Source organism: Procambarus clarkii, chromosome 48 (assembly GCF_040958095.1).
Source record: "Procambarus clarkii isolate CNS0578487 chromosome 48, FALCON_Pclarkii_2.0, whole genome shotgun sequence".
Taxonomy (NCBI): Eukaryota; Metazoa; Arthropoda; class Malacostraca; order Decapoda; family Cambaridae; genus Procambarus; species Procambarus clarkii.
The window spans coordinates 5,233,016-5,247,519 of NC_091197.1; the positions used below are offsets into that span (position 1 = coordinate 5,233,016).

At 40.3% G+C, this 14,504-nt stretch overlaps 1 protein-coding gene across 2 annotated transcripts in view; it reads right to left on the reverse strand.

Moving 5' to 3' along the window:
- Nucleotides 1–14,504, reverse strand: part of LOC123764721 (1-acyl-sn-glycerol-3-phosphate acyltransferase delta) — a 29,891-nt gene that overhangs the window by 6,379 nt on the left and 9,008 nt on the right. For both annotated transcript variants that reach the window (XM_045752776.2, XM_069302494.1), the window contains exons 4-7: nucleotides 12,848–13,009; nucleotides 8,292–8,482; nucleotides 5,689–5,836; nucleotides 5,072–5,291 (exon numbers count right to left, since the gene is read on the reverse strand). In XM_045752776.2, the coding sequence (XP_045608732.1) occupies nucleotides 5,072–5,291; nucleotides 5,689–5,836; nucleotides 8,292–8,482; nucleotides 12,848–13,009 (721 nt within the window). The remainder of the gene's footprint in view (nucleotides 1–5,071; nucleotides 5,292–5,688; nucleotides 5,837–8,291; nucleotides 8,483–12,847; nucleotides 13,010–14,504) is intronic.

Sequence of the window (14,504 nt, forward strand, 5' to 3'; positions counted from 1 at the left end):
CGTGCACGTGACGTTCGCCATGCAGAGGGCACATAAATAGCCATGCACCTGGACTAGTAAAGTGTTGGGCCATGTTCTAAGTGGTATTAGAGCACCGAGCGTGTGTGTGTGTGTGTGTGTGTGTGTGTCTCATTGCAACGGGGTTGTAAATTGTTGGACCGTGTTCTAATATAGTGAAATTAGAGCACCATGTGTTTGTCTTTGCAAAGGGGTTGCTAACTGTCGGGCCGTGATTGTTAATAGTGTTATTGATCAAACACCGAGTGTGTTATTGTAGTTCAGTAAAATTGTATGGGCCGTGTTCTAATGGTTTAGGGCACCGAGGGTGTTATTTACTGGTGTTCTGCAGTAATTTGTCAATTGCAACCAGATTGTAATCGTGTTAAATTACCGAGTATGGTGATTTAATGTGTCGTGGGTGAACTCGTCATTGGGATGAGTACTTGGTATTATTTCTGTATATTTGGTTGTCATCGAAGTCCAGTATTCAGTGAACGTTGATTGAGAGGCAATTAATGTAACGTAACCAAGGGAACACCCATCGCTTATAGAGAAATTGTCATAAGACAATTTGAGTAACGTACGATACGTTTGGGTTAATTATTTTCCAAGGAACTGTTGTTGGTCGGTCAGGGAGCCTAGCCAAGCAGCCACTTCAGGCGAAGTCAGACAGGTTGTAGGAATTCCGGGAGGGCTGCAGTCTTGCATTTTAAGTACTGTCGGTTGCATATTATCCGTCAATTGGACAGGTAATAACGGTTTCACGGAAGTCAAGGTAATTAACTCGAGCCGAGGAAGGCCGGTAAAATGCGGGCGTTGACAGAGCGGTCGTCAATGGTGGTCCACGTCACCCGAGCTGACAGGTGGGAGTTGCCACAAAGATATTATCACCTAATTATTTCAATGTGTCTGATTTTTTCTTAGTTTTTGCAGTAGATTTATTCAGTAGTGTGTGTAGTGTGATAGATTTCTATAAAAAAATGTGTGAATCATCGCTATACTCAAAAGTATGGTGTTCATATTAGTGATTTAATTATTACGTTCATAAAGCAATAAACAAATAGTTTTGCAGTTATTACACTGTATACACACATATATAAGTATCTACATGTTTTGTTCACCACAACAGTACAACTAAGCTGACACAGTTAGTTCAGGCACTAAGAGACATCGCTATACACACAGTTAGCTGGTGGCTGCCTCCTTCACTCATTCAAGGTCAGGTACACAAATTTTCTCCCCCAACAATACTGTTTGGGGTGTTATTACACTATATACACACATCATATATATGTATCTACATGTTGTATGCACCGTAGCTGTACACCTAAGCTTGTAGGGTGCCCAAAGAGCATAGTGGCCACCCTCTACACAGCTAGACAAGTCATGCAGACGACGTCACCTCCGTCACCCAAATGGCTCCTCCCAACATAATCCTTTTGCTGTTATTACATTAATACACACATTATATATAAGTATCTACTTCTCTCATATAGTTTGGGGGCCATTCAAGCTTGTTCGCATCTACATTTGTGTTCACCATAGAGAACCACTGAGCTGGTAGGGTGAATGCAGACAATAACAGGTGGCCACACAGTCAGTAATCTACCTTCATCCCTCAGCATTATTCCCCCTACACAGCGCTAATTATCACAACAATCCTGCTATTATCACAATCCTGGTCATTTTTATCACAGTCAGGGGTCATCTGCAATACTGTCATCGGTAAATAATAGCATTTACATATTTATTTTGACATTTTTAGGCGATGCTGTGGTCACAAGCTAAACAGCAATGCTGTTAGCTCATGCTGCATGCACCAGCCTTGGTTGCTCCCACAGTACTGTGGCTCTCTCACCGGAGAATATTGCCCACGATTTTTTTTAAACATGGCGTCTGTTTACAATTGCCCTTAGGAAGATGATGTGAACCCCGTGTAGCCGCAGGCCATTTGAATCGTGCCTGGCACCCTATGGCGTATATATACGCCATGCGCACGGCGGGACATGTTACTCATGGCGTATATATATATATATATGCCATGCGCAATGTGGGACATGTTACTCATGGCATATATATACGCCATGTGCAGTTTAAGGGTTAAAGGCAACTGGACCAGAGAACACACAAAAATATTTTCATCAGGCATGTCTTCTACAATAGCATCATGAATACAAATGAAAACACAGCCTTCCAAGGAATGGTGAACAGTGCCACTTTCCTTAGCCTTCTTTTGGTAGGTAAGCTCCAGATACATCCTATATGAACTAAAACAAAGAAGGGTGCCCATCTGCAACATCAACACTTCGCAACAGATAACAGCTGGGAGAAAAGTATTTCAAGAAGCCAGAAGAGAAACAAAGGCAAGTATGTGAAGTCATGAGGGAAGAATCCAGAGACAGAAAAGACACCCATTTTGACACACTTCAATGTGAACGAACAGTGTTGGACCAATCTCTACAATTTGACTAACTCAAAACTTAGCAAAGCATAGAAAAGGCTACAACCAAAACCTCTGACTAGTTGAAATGCCAGGTGAAGAGGCCTACAAGTCTAGCCAGATATGGCAGGATGTACAAAACAGCCTTATTGAAAAGCAAAGGTGCAATAGATAAACTGAGAAAACTTTATCAACATCAAAGGCCAAAGACTTAAACACTCTCCCTCTACACATAAGGTGCATAACTGGTCAGCCTCATACAGTTTTCAAGAGATAACTCGATAAACACCTCCAAAGGATACCTGATCAACCAGGCTCTGATTCACACATCAGGCAGCGAGCAGCCGCTTCCTACAGCCTAATTGACCAGACCACCAACCAGGAGGCCAGGTCAGAGCCCTGGCCACCTACCTTGAGGTGCTTCCGGGGCTTAGCGTCTCTGCAGCCCAGTCGTCGACCAGGCCTCCTGGTTGCTGGACTGGTCAACCAGGTTGTTGGACGCGGTTGCTCGCAGCCTGATGTACGAATCACAGCTTGGTTGATCAGGTATCCTTTGGAGGTGCTTATCCAGATCTCTCTTGAACTATTTGAGGGGTCAGCCAGTTATGCCCCTTATGTGTAGCGGAAGCGTGTTGAACAGTCTCGGGCCTCTGATGTTGAAAGAGTTCTCTCTCAGAATACCTGTTGCACCTCTGCTTTTCAACGGGGGTATTCTGCACATCCTGCCATGCCTTCTGGTCCCATGTGATGTTATTTCTGTGTGCAGATTTGGGACCAGCCCCTCTACTATTTTCCACGTGTAAATTATTATGTATCTCTCCCGCCTGCGCTTAAGGGAAGGGAATACAGATTTAGGCTCTTTAGTCGGTCCCAGTAGTTTAGATGTTTTACTGAGTGGATTCTAGCAGTAAAGGATCTCTGCACGCTCTCCAGGTCAGCAATTTCTCTAGCTTTGAAATGGGCTGTCATTGTGTAGCAGACAAGAGTGGAAACGCCACAGGAAACTGATCCTCGGAATCACCTCAAGGTAAGGTAAGTTAGGATAACAGGAATAACACAATAAACTAAGACCCACCCCCACCAGTGACAGAAGCAGCCATTTGTACCCACACAATATTATACAGTGCAACCTCTTAAATCCACATTACCTTATAATGAAAGTCTCCAAATGTTGTTATTCAATCTCCTCTCCCAAACCCTAATTCACTCTGAACTCACATTAAACTTTTAGGATTATTATTTTTTTGTTAACTCTTATAAACTATTTACTGAATTTGTAGTATAAATGGTACAACACAGTATGATGCAAAACAGAGATTGTCTAAACAATGCCACACAGGAAAGTTACATTTTTTGTCTATTTTATGTTTTTGCCCAAAACACTTTGTGTAATAGTGGCTTCATAGACTGTAGAACTCCTGTCCCTACAACTGTACATTACTCTTATGTTCTGTGTATACACATTATTTTCAATAAAAATTGAATTGAACATTTATGGCAGAAATTAAATTAATATAAATACAGCAACAAAACAATCAGATTGTTATTAAAAGTAATATTATGAGCACATTTCAAACACAAGATTAAAATACCCTCAGATGAATGCACAAATAACCATACTACAGATAAGAAAACTCTGGACAACCAGTCTGTGAAGATCAATAAAATAACAGTTTATCCCAAAAGTGCCAAGCAATCACAGTCAAACTGGAGAAGCTATAAAACACTGAAGCCAGAGGTAGGAAACCAAGATCTTTGTAACTAGATACCTGGAGAGGGTTTACCCCGAGTGGGTTTTGGGAGTTCTATTCTCCAGCCCGACCTGGGGCCAGGCTCGATAAAGATAATACACGGTTATATTTTCAGCCTTTCATATAAAAAAAATTACCTCATTCCAACTATAAATTCCATTGTAAACTTCTTACAATGCCTGGATCTCAAAGTGAATACATTATACTTCAGATTCAGAATCATGAAAATAGAGTATCAAAATAAGTATGACAAGTACTTGTATAGTTTGGGTTTGGAATGTTATTCCATGCTCAAAAGAAAAGTAAAAGTGTATGTCCATGGGGCCGGGGATAGGAGAGGGTCAAGAATGTACAATGGAATACTGAGCCTCACAGAAAAGTTATGTTTGTGTACTACTTGCGCCACAAAGGCTTGTCACATGACTCCATACATTTGTACTCCTCAAAACCCAACCCCCACAGACCCCTTGTTCAAACCTTCTTGCATACAATCTAGTTTCTCCACCTTTTCCAACTTCTTTTTCCCTAAGAGAGATCTCTCTTATACCTAATATATACAAACTATATCCTCATTCTAAAACTTTTTAAACATTTTTGGTGATTCTCCTATAAATTCCAACTGTGGTAAAAGTACATTCTATCAACAGTTCTAGCATTGCACCACTGATTTTCATCCCCCCCTTGTCAACAACCACATGGTGGCACAACACTAGCCAGTGTAGCCCGGGGGATACAGATAAATATGCTAAGATTATTTTACTAGATAAATATATGGAAGACTTGTGGCAGAAACAAGAGCACTGCAAATAACAGAAACCAATTTGTACTAACTATACAGAATAAACTTAAACCTATACAGAATAAACTGAAACCCACTTACCAAAGATGGCAATGCCAACGGCAAACGATATTGAGAGTAGTGAGCCACTTGTTATAAGGTTGTAATAAAAGTTAAGTATCTGAGAGAGAACAAATGAGGCCCATCCAATCATGTTTAGGAGTGAATACAATCTCCTTGGCATTGGACGACTGGAGTACTCTGGAAGGTCATTCTCCTTAGTGAAACTTCCCGTATTAATGTAGCTGTCTAATAACTGGTCCTGTTAATGAACAAAATATTTCAGTACACTTTACTAACAAGTTCTTAACATTTACATATTCACCATTATCATTACAGTACAGTATTTACATTTTTGAACTTTTGCTCTTAAAAGCAAGGACAAAAGAATTTATGTACATCCTGCACTGCTTAGAAAAGCAAAATTCATGACAATGAGATCATTAATAATTTCAATAAAGTTAAGAAATTTACAGAAAACAATATACAAAAAGAGGTCTCACTAAACCATCACTTTCATCAGTTACAATAGGGAAAGTATAATTAATACATCTCCATTATAATACTACAGTACTGTATATTCAAACACTAAACATCAATATGACATACATCATACTTTCAGGATAAAGACAAGAGAAATCAAGCTTGTAATGCAGTACCTTTGTCCTGTATAGATCATGAAGGTATTTAGAGGCACTTTCTTCATCATCAGGAACTTCGTCCAAAGGAATACGCCGTACATACACTTCGCTCATTACCTTCCTGCCTCGAAGCATGTTATGTAATGATGGCTCTTCACCCTCTTTACTGTTAAAAACAAAAATTTAGAATTAAAAAATACAACAAATAATATGAGAAAATCCATATGAAAATCCAAAGATTTTGTGATTTCTCATCTTTTGAACACCGTTCAAAAGTTCTGCATTATTCTCAGCACCATTCACCTTTGATGCTGCCAAGGCAGAAGAAAGCTTGCAGATAGAAATATTAGAAATGCAGTCAGATTCTATACTCAGAGCAAAGTATCTTGAAGTGGGGATACCTGGTTTCTTTATATACCTTCTTGAAAAGTTTAAAAACTTCAGAAAATTTGCCACGAGGATTATGGCAATGTTCGGTTCTGCCTGTGTGTGTGAATAGTTATTTTCCTTCATGAAATCAACAAAAACTGAAATTGGGTGATATTTCTGAAGGCATGGGGGTGGGGTGGTATTCCTGAGGGCTTATTAAATGTGGTGGTATTTCTGAAGGATTATTAAATGGGATGGTATTCCTGAGGGCTTATTAAATGAAGTGGTATTCCTGAGGGCTTATTAAATGGAGTGGTATTCCTGAGGACTTATTAAATGGAGTGGTATTCCTGAGGGCCTATTAAATGGAGTGGTATTCCTGAGGGCTTATTAAATGGAGTGGTATTCCTGAGGGCTCATTAAATGGGGTGGTATTTATGAGAGCTTATTAAAGAGGGTGGTATTTCTGAAAGCTATTATTAAAAGGAGTGGCATTTCTGAAGGCATATTAAATGGAGTGATATTTCTGAAGACGTTAAAAAGGTGTGGTATTTCTGAAGGCTTATTAAATGGGGTATTATTTCCAAAAGCTTATTCAATTTAGAGACTACAGATAAAGACCAAATAAGGTGAGGCATTGCAGTGCCAATTAAACACTATAAACAGCAAAGAATTAACATTTGATAATCTCCGAGAGGTTGATATTGCAGCAATGAAAATCCAAAATCAAGTGCATAAATTAATATTTAAAAATTCACAAATACAGCTTGCTGGCAAATATCACTTGGACTAGAGAGGAACTCTATGAAAAATGAGAAGTGCTCATTAGTGTATTACTGTAACTATAGACGGGAAGGTTTATGAGGCAAGAACAAAGAAACATAGCTATCCAATTTGTGAATCTTTTTTTGGAAAGCTTTATGTATCTGCACGTTAAGCAGGCCAGAAGTCTAAAGGAATGTGACGGACCATCAATGATGGATTTTGTATTTTTCACAAAAGCTGAAGAAATTTTTAAATTATAGTACTGTACCTTCCTATCATAAGTATAAGTGATCTTGACCCACTCAATATGCTATCCATGGTGACACAGAAAATACTGGAGAGACGGAGGCATAAAGGGTATTTAACTTCAAATTTAACAGAGATTGCAAGAGATGGGGATGAAAAATGGAATGAATATAGAACAACAAACCAATAAACACAGCAGAAATGCAATCCAAAACAACTTTGTGGTAATGAGAAGAGGAAAAATTTAAGGAAGGGACAACATACAAATGCAAGATGGGGCCAAGTCTATAAAAGATGGGATGAAGTCTATACTATAAATTTCAATAACACTACATGAAGTATAAAATCCAAATATCAAAAGTGTGCAATATTTCATAGGGTTTACATAAATGAAGTGATAGTGTGGAAAACTCTGTATTACTGCATCAATTCCACTGGGTCTGCTACGCCTACCACACACACTGCTAGTTAAACCTGTAACCACTGGACACCACCTCAAGAATCACCAGACCTTAGACAGCTACACTTAACAGTCACAAGGAGAAATACCTCAACCGCACATGAAAAAAATTCACGTGTCCAGCTTCAATAGATCTAGCTTGTTCACACTAAATGTAAAATTTAGCTCGCCATTAAGCTGCAAACTAATCCTTTACAGTCATAATTTCTTGCTCTAGGAAACTACAGCTGGTTATAACATCTAAACATTCCCCTTTGTTTGTCTTTTGTAGCAGTCTTTTGTAGCTTGTCTTTTGTAGCAGTACCTACTATGGACATTATTGGTCAGCATCTACTAGGCACTTACCAGTGCAGCTCATGATGTTAAAATGTCATCAGAAACATGTAACATTATTTCTGGATATGACTAATGTGCTAGGCTTTTTTCTATATTTTACACTTAGGTGTCAGCAAACAGCAGAAAAGATAATTCCAGTCTCACAGAATTTTGTAGTTAAAAAAAAATTAACAAAGGTTATGCTTGAATACATGAGGTAAAAATCGTGGTGGTCCAGTGGTTAGCGTCTGCGGCTGGGAGTCTCTCGGTCACAGGTTCGAGTCACTTCAGAACTCCAATTGATTTTCCTACTAGAGAAATTGTTATAAATGTGAAAGACATCTGTCAATAAATAATTGTAATAACCTGACTTAACTTTACTATCATTATCTTTGGTATGTCCTCACTCCATAAACTGGGAATTGGTAATAATGATAATGAAGATATTAACAATTTAAATACTTACGTGTTAAACCCAACAGTAACATCATAAATTACAGGGAAATTTCCTTGGAGTGACTGTACACACTGGATAAAGCCTCGAGTGCGAGGGATCAGGTGTCGTTTCAACTCTGGAAGACCTCTCTTGCGAGCAAACTCCATACTGGCTTCGTGTTTTGCTGGTGTAAACCTTGTCCCCTCAGCAAAAAGCAGCATCTAGTTAAGACAAAAATTAGCATCAGGAATAAAAAGGAAAATAAATCATCAACGCTGATCACTCCATGAGGTTATCATATAGTGTATAAAGTCATACCTAATCATTCCATTTATACTAAGCTATGAACATGATCCCCCAAATAATAATTTGTACTGAAGAAACTTTTTGGGTGATGATAATTTTCTTCAAGAGCATTCATAAGACAATGATTCATGAATATGTGTAAGTGAATCCTTTATGTTGCAAGGATTGTGCTAAAATAAAATTAGCCCCATGAAGGCTACTGTATCTTTGTTATACCACAATTCAAAAATACAAGAGGTGGTTCAGTGTATACTAGTTGGCTGTAATTTAATATGATTTAGTTGTATACAGTATAATATTTATATATTAATGTATTAAAATTAAAACTACAAAGTTTATGATAAAAAGCCAATAGAACAAAAATAGTGCCTGTGGGTATACAGTACAACTAAATGCACTTGTTTTATGCATGTGTGGTTAGCTATTTCACATAATTTACAATTTAAATTCATGCACTGTATTACTTAAAACTTTCACAATTTAATTTTATATTCACATAATTTACAATTTACAATATACAGTATATTCAATCACCAGTCAGCATCACCTCATGCTACAGGTGCCCATACAGTACTTCACAAAACTCAACAATCACCAGTCAGCATCACCTCATGCTACAGGTGCCCATACTTCACAAAACTCAACAATCACCAGTCAGCATCACCTCATGCTACAGGTGCCCATACTTCACAAAACTCAACAATCACCAGTCAGCATCACCTCATGCTACAGGTGCCCATACTTCACAAAACTCAACAATCACCAGTCAGCATCACCTCATGCTACAGGTGCCCATACTTCACAAAACTCAACAATCACCAGTCAGCATCACCTCATGCTACAGGTGCCCATACTTCACAAAACTCAACAATCACCAGTCAGCATCACCTCATGCTACAGGTGCCCATACTTCACAAAACTCAACAATCACCAGTCAGCATCACCTCATGCTACAGGTGCCCATACTTCACAAAACTCAACAATCACCAGTCAGCATCACCTCATGCTACAGGTGCCCATACTTCACAAAACTCAACAATCACCAGTCAGCACCACCTCATGGTAAAGGTCCTCACATTTCACAAAACTATTATGGTCTAATATATCTTCTTTGCAATACGTGCAGTTTGCATGAAGGTATATCCTCCCGATAACTGCACGAGTGGTAATGTAGAAAGATGCATATATGACAATGCACAACAACACATCAATGGTCACGGTCATGACGTGCTCGAGTCAAGAAGATAACGATGCCGTCAAGGTGGTCGAGGATAAAGGCAAAATAAACAAGAGGAAAGGAACGCAGGATGGGAATAAAGAAAACAGAAGGCGAACGCAAAGCGTCGCCGCAGTAAAGAAAGCGAGGAATGGAGGCAAGAGACGAAGGGCGAGGAGTGAAGGATGTGAAGGAGGCAAGTGCAAAGCAGACATGAGAAAGGAAGGGAGGTGCGAACAGAGAAAGGAACAAGGAGCGAATGTGTAGAAGGGGAGAGGAAGTCAAGACGGGACAGGCGAGGTTAGGACAGGGCAAGGTACGTAGACGGCATTCGGGGCCTCACAACTGGGACGCTAACACATCGGACTCCGCAGAAGTGCCAGCAGGACAACGGGAGGAATACCTAAGAAGGGCGCGAAGGGCGACAGGTCGTGGGAGAATGTGATGTAGGAGGCCCATCAGGCAAGGTGGCAGGACGCTTGGAAATCAGGACGATGGAGGATTGCATCCGCTTAGTACCAGGGGCAGAGATGTGCAGCAAGGCAGCCTGGGAACACACACAGGGAAGGCTCGCCAAAGAGTTCCGAAGGGCGTTGTCCAGCACCAATTCAAACGCACTGGAGATAGCAGAGACAGCTGGGAAAGGATGAACGTCAACCGAAGAAGAAGTGGAGGAGAGGAGCGACGGGTAAGCCTCAGGAACAGGAAGGACGGACTAGAGAAAAAATTTAGTGACGCGACAGACCAGCACCATCTCGCGTGCATCCACAATGCGAGCGACAATAGCATCAACAAGATCAGGACTCAGTTGAATGGCGGGTGGGAGAGAAGAAGCCTCTGGGGCGAGAGGAACGCCAGTGACAAACAGGTCAGGCACAGGCAAAGGCAGCGGCGGAGGGGGAAGCGACGGGTGACGAGGAACATGGGCAGGATGAGGCAAAGAACAACTGGAGGGCGAAGTGACGACGGGGAGAGCCTTAGTGAGCACCGTAGGAAGGACACTGCTTGAAAGTGATGGCATGACCACCACCACAGTTGGGGCAACAGAGTTTGTCGGACTCACAGTCACGAGTGTAATGGGAACCAGAGCACTGTAGACACTCGCTAATCTGGAAAACGGCGTAATCCAGTCAAAATCGTGGCCAAATAAAGTTATCTCACCATCCGGCCAAAATGTCCATGGGAGCCGGACCAGCGGGTGTTTGGCCGGATAAAAAATCTGAGCCGGTTAACTTGCTGCTGACGTTACACAATCCGGACAGTGGCTTGTGTCCATATTAATCCGGTACGGCTGAGGCTCTAGGCGCATGGTTTAGGAGGGGGTGGGGTGGGCAGGTGGTGTCGGAGAGAGGGGAGCATTGGGAGGAACCACCTGGGGAATAGCCAAGGGTATAAGGGGGATGTGGAGGGGCCTATACACTACTGTACAGGAATTACCATTAATTTTAGAACAATTCATCACAGTCAAAAACAAAAGAAATAACTATATAATAACAAATATACAATGAATTGTACAGTAATTTTAAGTGTTAATTTTAGTGTTGTGTTAGAATAGGTTACGTAAATTGTCAAGAATTCTTAACTTCAAGATGTGTGGCATCAATCAAGAAGACGAACAACAACAAGGTAAGTTGAGGTTTCTAGTTGAATATTTTATAGTTATATGTGGCAAGGTAATTCAATTTATGTTGTTTGTGGTATAAAAATAGTTGGAAATGGTCACTTTTGGACTTAGAGGTGAAAAAGTATGTTAATCCGGAAAACGTGATAATCCGGCTGGGGATCCTTCCCATATAGTCCAGATTAGCGAGTGGATACATTTGCCACAACGGACGTCATTGGTGCAGCCATGGGAGGGATGGTGAAAACCCTTACAACGAAAGCACTGAGTGGGATGGGGGACGTACACCTCCAATTTATAGAGGAAGCCATTAATCCAAACCGGATCAGGGGGAAGGGAGTCAAGAAAAGTAAGGAGGGCAGTGCCGGTATCACACAGGTCGCCATCAATCCTACGCATAAATTTCTTGACACTAAAGATCGGAAGGTCAGCATCCTGCAGTTGCGCCTTGATGTCGTCCGCACTAACGTAAACAATATGCTGGACCACATATCGTACCAAATGGTCACCCAGAGGCATATAACACCAGACCTCATAACCACAGTTATCAGTAACGTCCGAAAGCATCAAGTCCCCGGGGGAAGCGTGGTCCACTGCAATCAAGTTCCTGCATTTATTTGGTCTGAAATCGTGCACCTTGATCTTAAAAAAACTCGGGAACAGCCTGATAATAGGGCAAGAAGTCTTTTATATTTCCAAAAACACTCCGATCAGCTGGCATATTGGCATCAAAGGAGATGATGAACGTACATAGGCCAGGACAACTCGTCTGACGGGAGGGAGTGGAGACAGAGATTGCGGGAATCACGCAGGCGACATTTCGCCTCCAAACTATTAGCCTTACTATGATGTTTACTGTCCAGAAAAACACCCTCGAGATCCCCCTCCAAGACCGGGAGAATGTCATGACCGTAAGGCATGCCAAGGAACAACAGGTCCTGAAAACCCTCAGAGGGATCAGAAATGCCCACGAACCACCATCGTCGCCATGGTTGGCTGGCACATCCTCGTCTAATATATCAGACACTGACCTATTTTGTCCTGTGAAAATAACCAGGAAAACAAACAAGACAACTATGACAGGTATTGTGTGACAAAAGGTATTTTGTTCGACTCCACGTCTTAAGAGAAACTTTTATTTTTAACATTATTTCTTTCAAGTGTTAAGAATTCCAGCCACCTGCCAGAACACCTGTGGCAGAAATTACAGCATGCTGTTTACAAACCAAAACTTTGACGTAAGACATTTAATTAAACATGGTGCATCATCCAACTGGGTTATTGAGGTTAACATTTGACCGCCCAGTCACACTTAGCCACTGCCAAATACAGTACAATATATGGCATTTAGAAAAAACTTAGGGTTTCCCAGTCTGGGATTTTTATAATGTACTGCATGTGGCTTTCTCTTTAAATAAAATGAACATAAATGATACTACTCACCCAAACTGGATATGGGTAGTCAAAGAATTCTTTTATTTGAGACTGCATGATTGTTTTATCCTCCTGCCAATTTCTATTAAGGAAGATGGTGTCAGAAAAACGCCAAGCCCATCCTATTGTTGGTACATACTGCATCATTTTCTTTACAAACACCTTTGCAGACTGTAAAAAAAAAATAGAATTTTCAAGGTAAATTAAAAATCAGGACAATTACCACTAGTAAGAAAACAGCAAATTCTTTTTCAGGAAACACATACTGTATATAGAACTGCATTAAAATAAAAGTACTACACAAAAATACAAATATTAAAATCACATTGTCATTTTTCTCAATACACTGTACAGCACTATTCACATATACAAATAGCCCCGAGTATAAACAAGACATTTTTATGTATATTAAGTAAATTTATTTTAAAGACTAAAGTTCCACATGTGAAGTGGCTAATTTAGCAATTTGAAAATAGCCTGGGTTTGCGTAAGAGCTAGTTCCACCAGACTTGAGGGCAGGTTCCGCCACATACAAGGGTGGTTCTGCCGTACTTGAGGGCTGATTTCATGCACATACAGATTACATTCCTGCATCATGGTTTCTCCTAAGCACCTAGCTATTTCTTTACTAAATGTCAACTTACCCTGTACATAATGGTGGATGATGTAGCAGTGATGGAGCGGGAACTGATACCCTGTACATCATACGCCAAATGCCAGAGCAAAACTGGAGGGTAGAGGGCCCTTAAATTTCAGCCTTATCATCCCCATAGTAGTGAAGTACTGGTGGATATGGGATACTACTAGGTCATAAGAAGCACCACTGTGGATGCACAGAACCCGCAAAAGTTTCTCATCCGGAACCGTGAAATCAACAGGACCAATGCAGCCATACATTGCAGCCGAGTCCTCACCCTGGGAGAGAGTCATTTGACAACTGACTGGCTAATCACCGAGGATCATGATCATGATACTGTACAACCTCGATTCAACGAATTATATGAGACCAACCCTAATTCATTGCAGTGAAGAATACATTGCAACTAGAGATGCCTCCAAGATGTATTTCCCATGCCCTATGGGCTAATTTCACTTAGCAAAATTTTAATTTCAACTTATTATAGACAATTACCAAATGAACATGTCTGCCAAAAATTTATCATCTATCTTATTTCTCATGTCCCCAGTTTCAAAACTCATTTTCAAAATGTAGCAAAGCCTTACTTGAAACAACGAAAACTTTGCCAACTCAAAATAAAAACAAACCATAGCCTTTGGTTTTAAATATTCTCAGTGGCTTTCCCAAGGCTCCAACTGTTTCTTGTAATGCTGAGTCCATCAACAAAAAATCATAAAAAATGTGATTGAGGCCATATTAAGTGTGTTACCATTCATCCCCTAATATTTTCCACGCTCAATGGACTGATTTCACCAAGTAAAATTTTTATTTCATATTGTCATATGAAGGACAACTACCATGAGAACCCGTCTTTAAAGAAATATTCAGTAAATTTCCCATGTCCTTGATATTTCATTTAAAATAAAAAGGACCCATATTAGTGAACAAAAACTGGGAAATCTCAAAATTAAAATGAAACATAGAATTTGGTTTTAAACATGCTCAATGCCTTTCCCAAGACCCCCTACTATTTCTTGTAATGTTCCA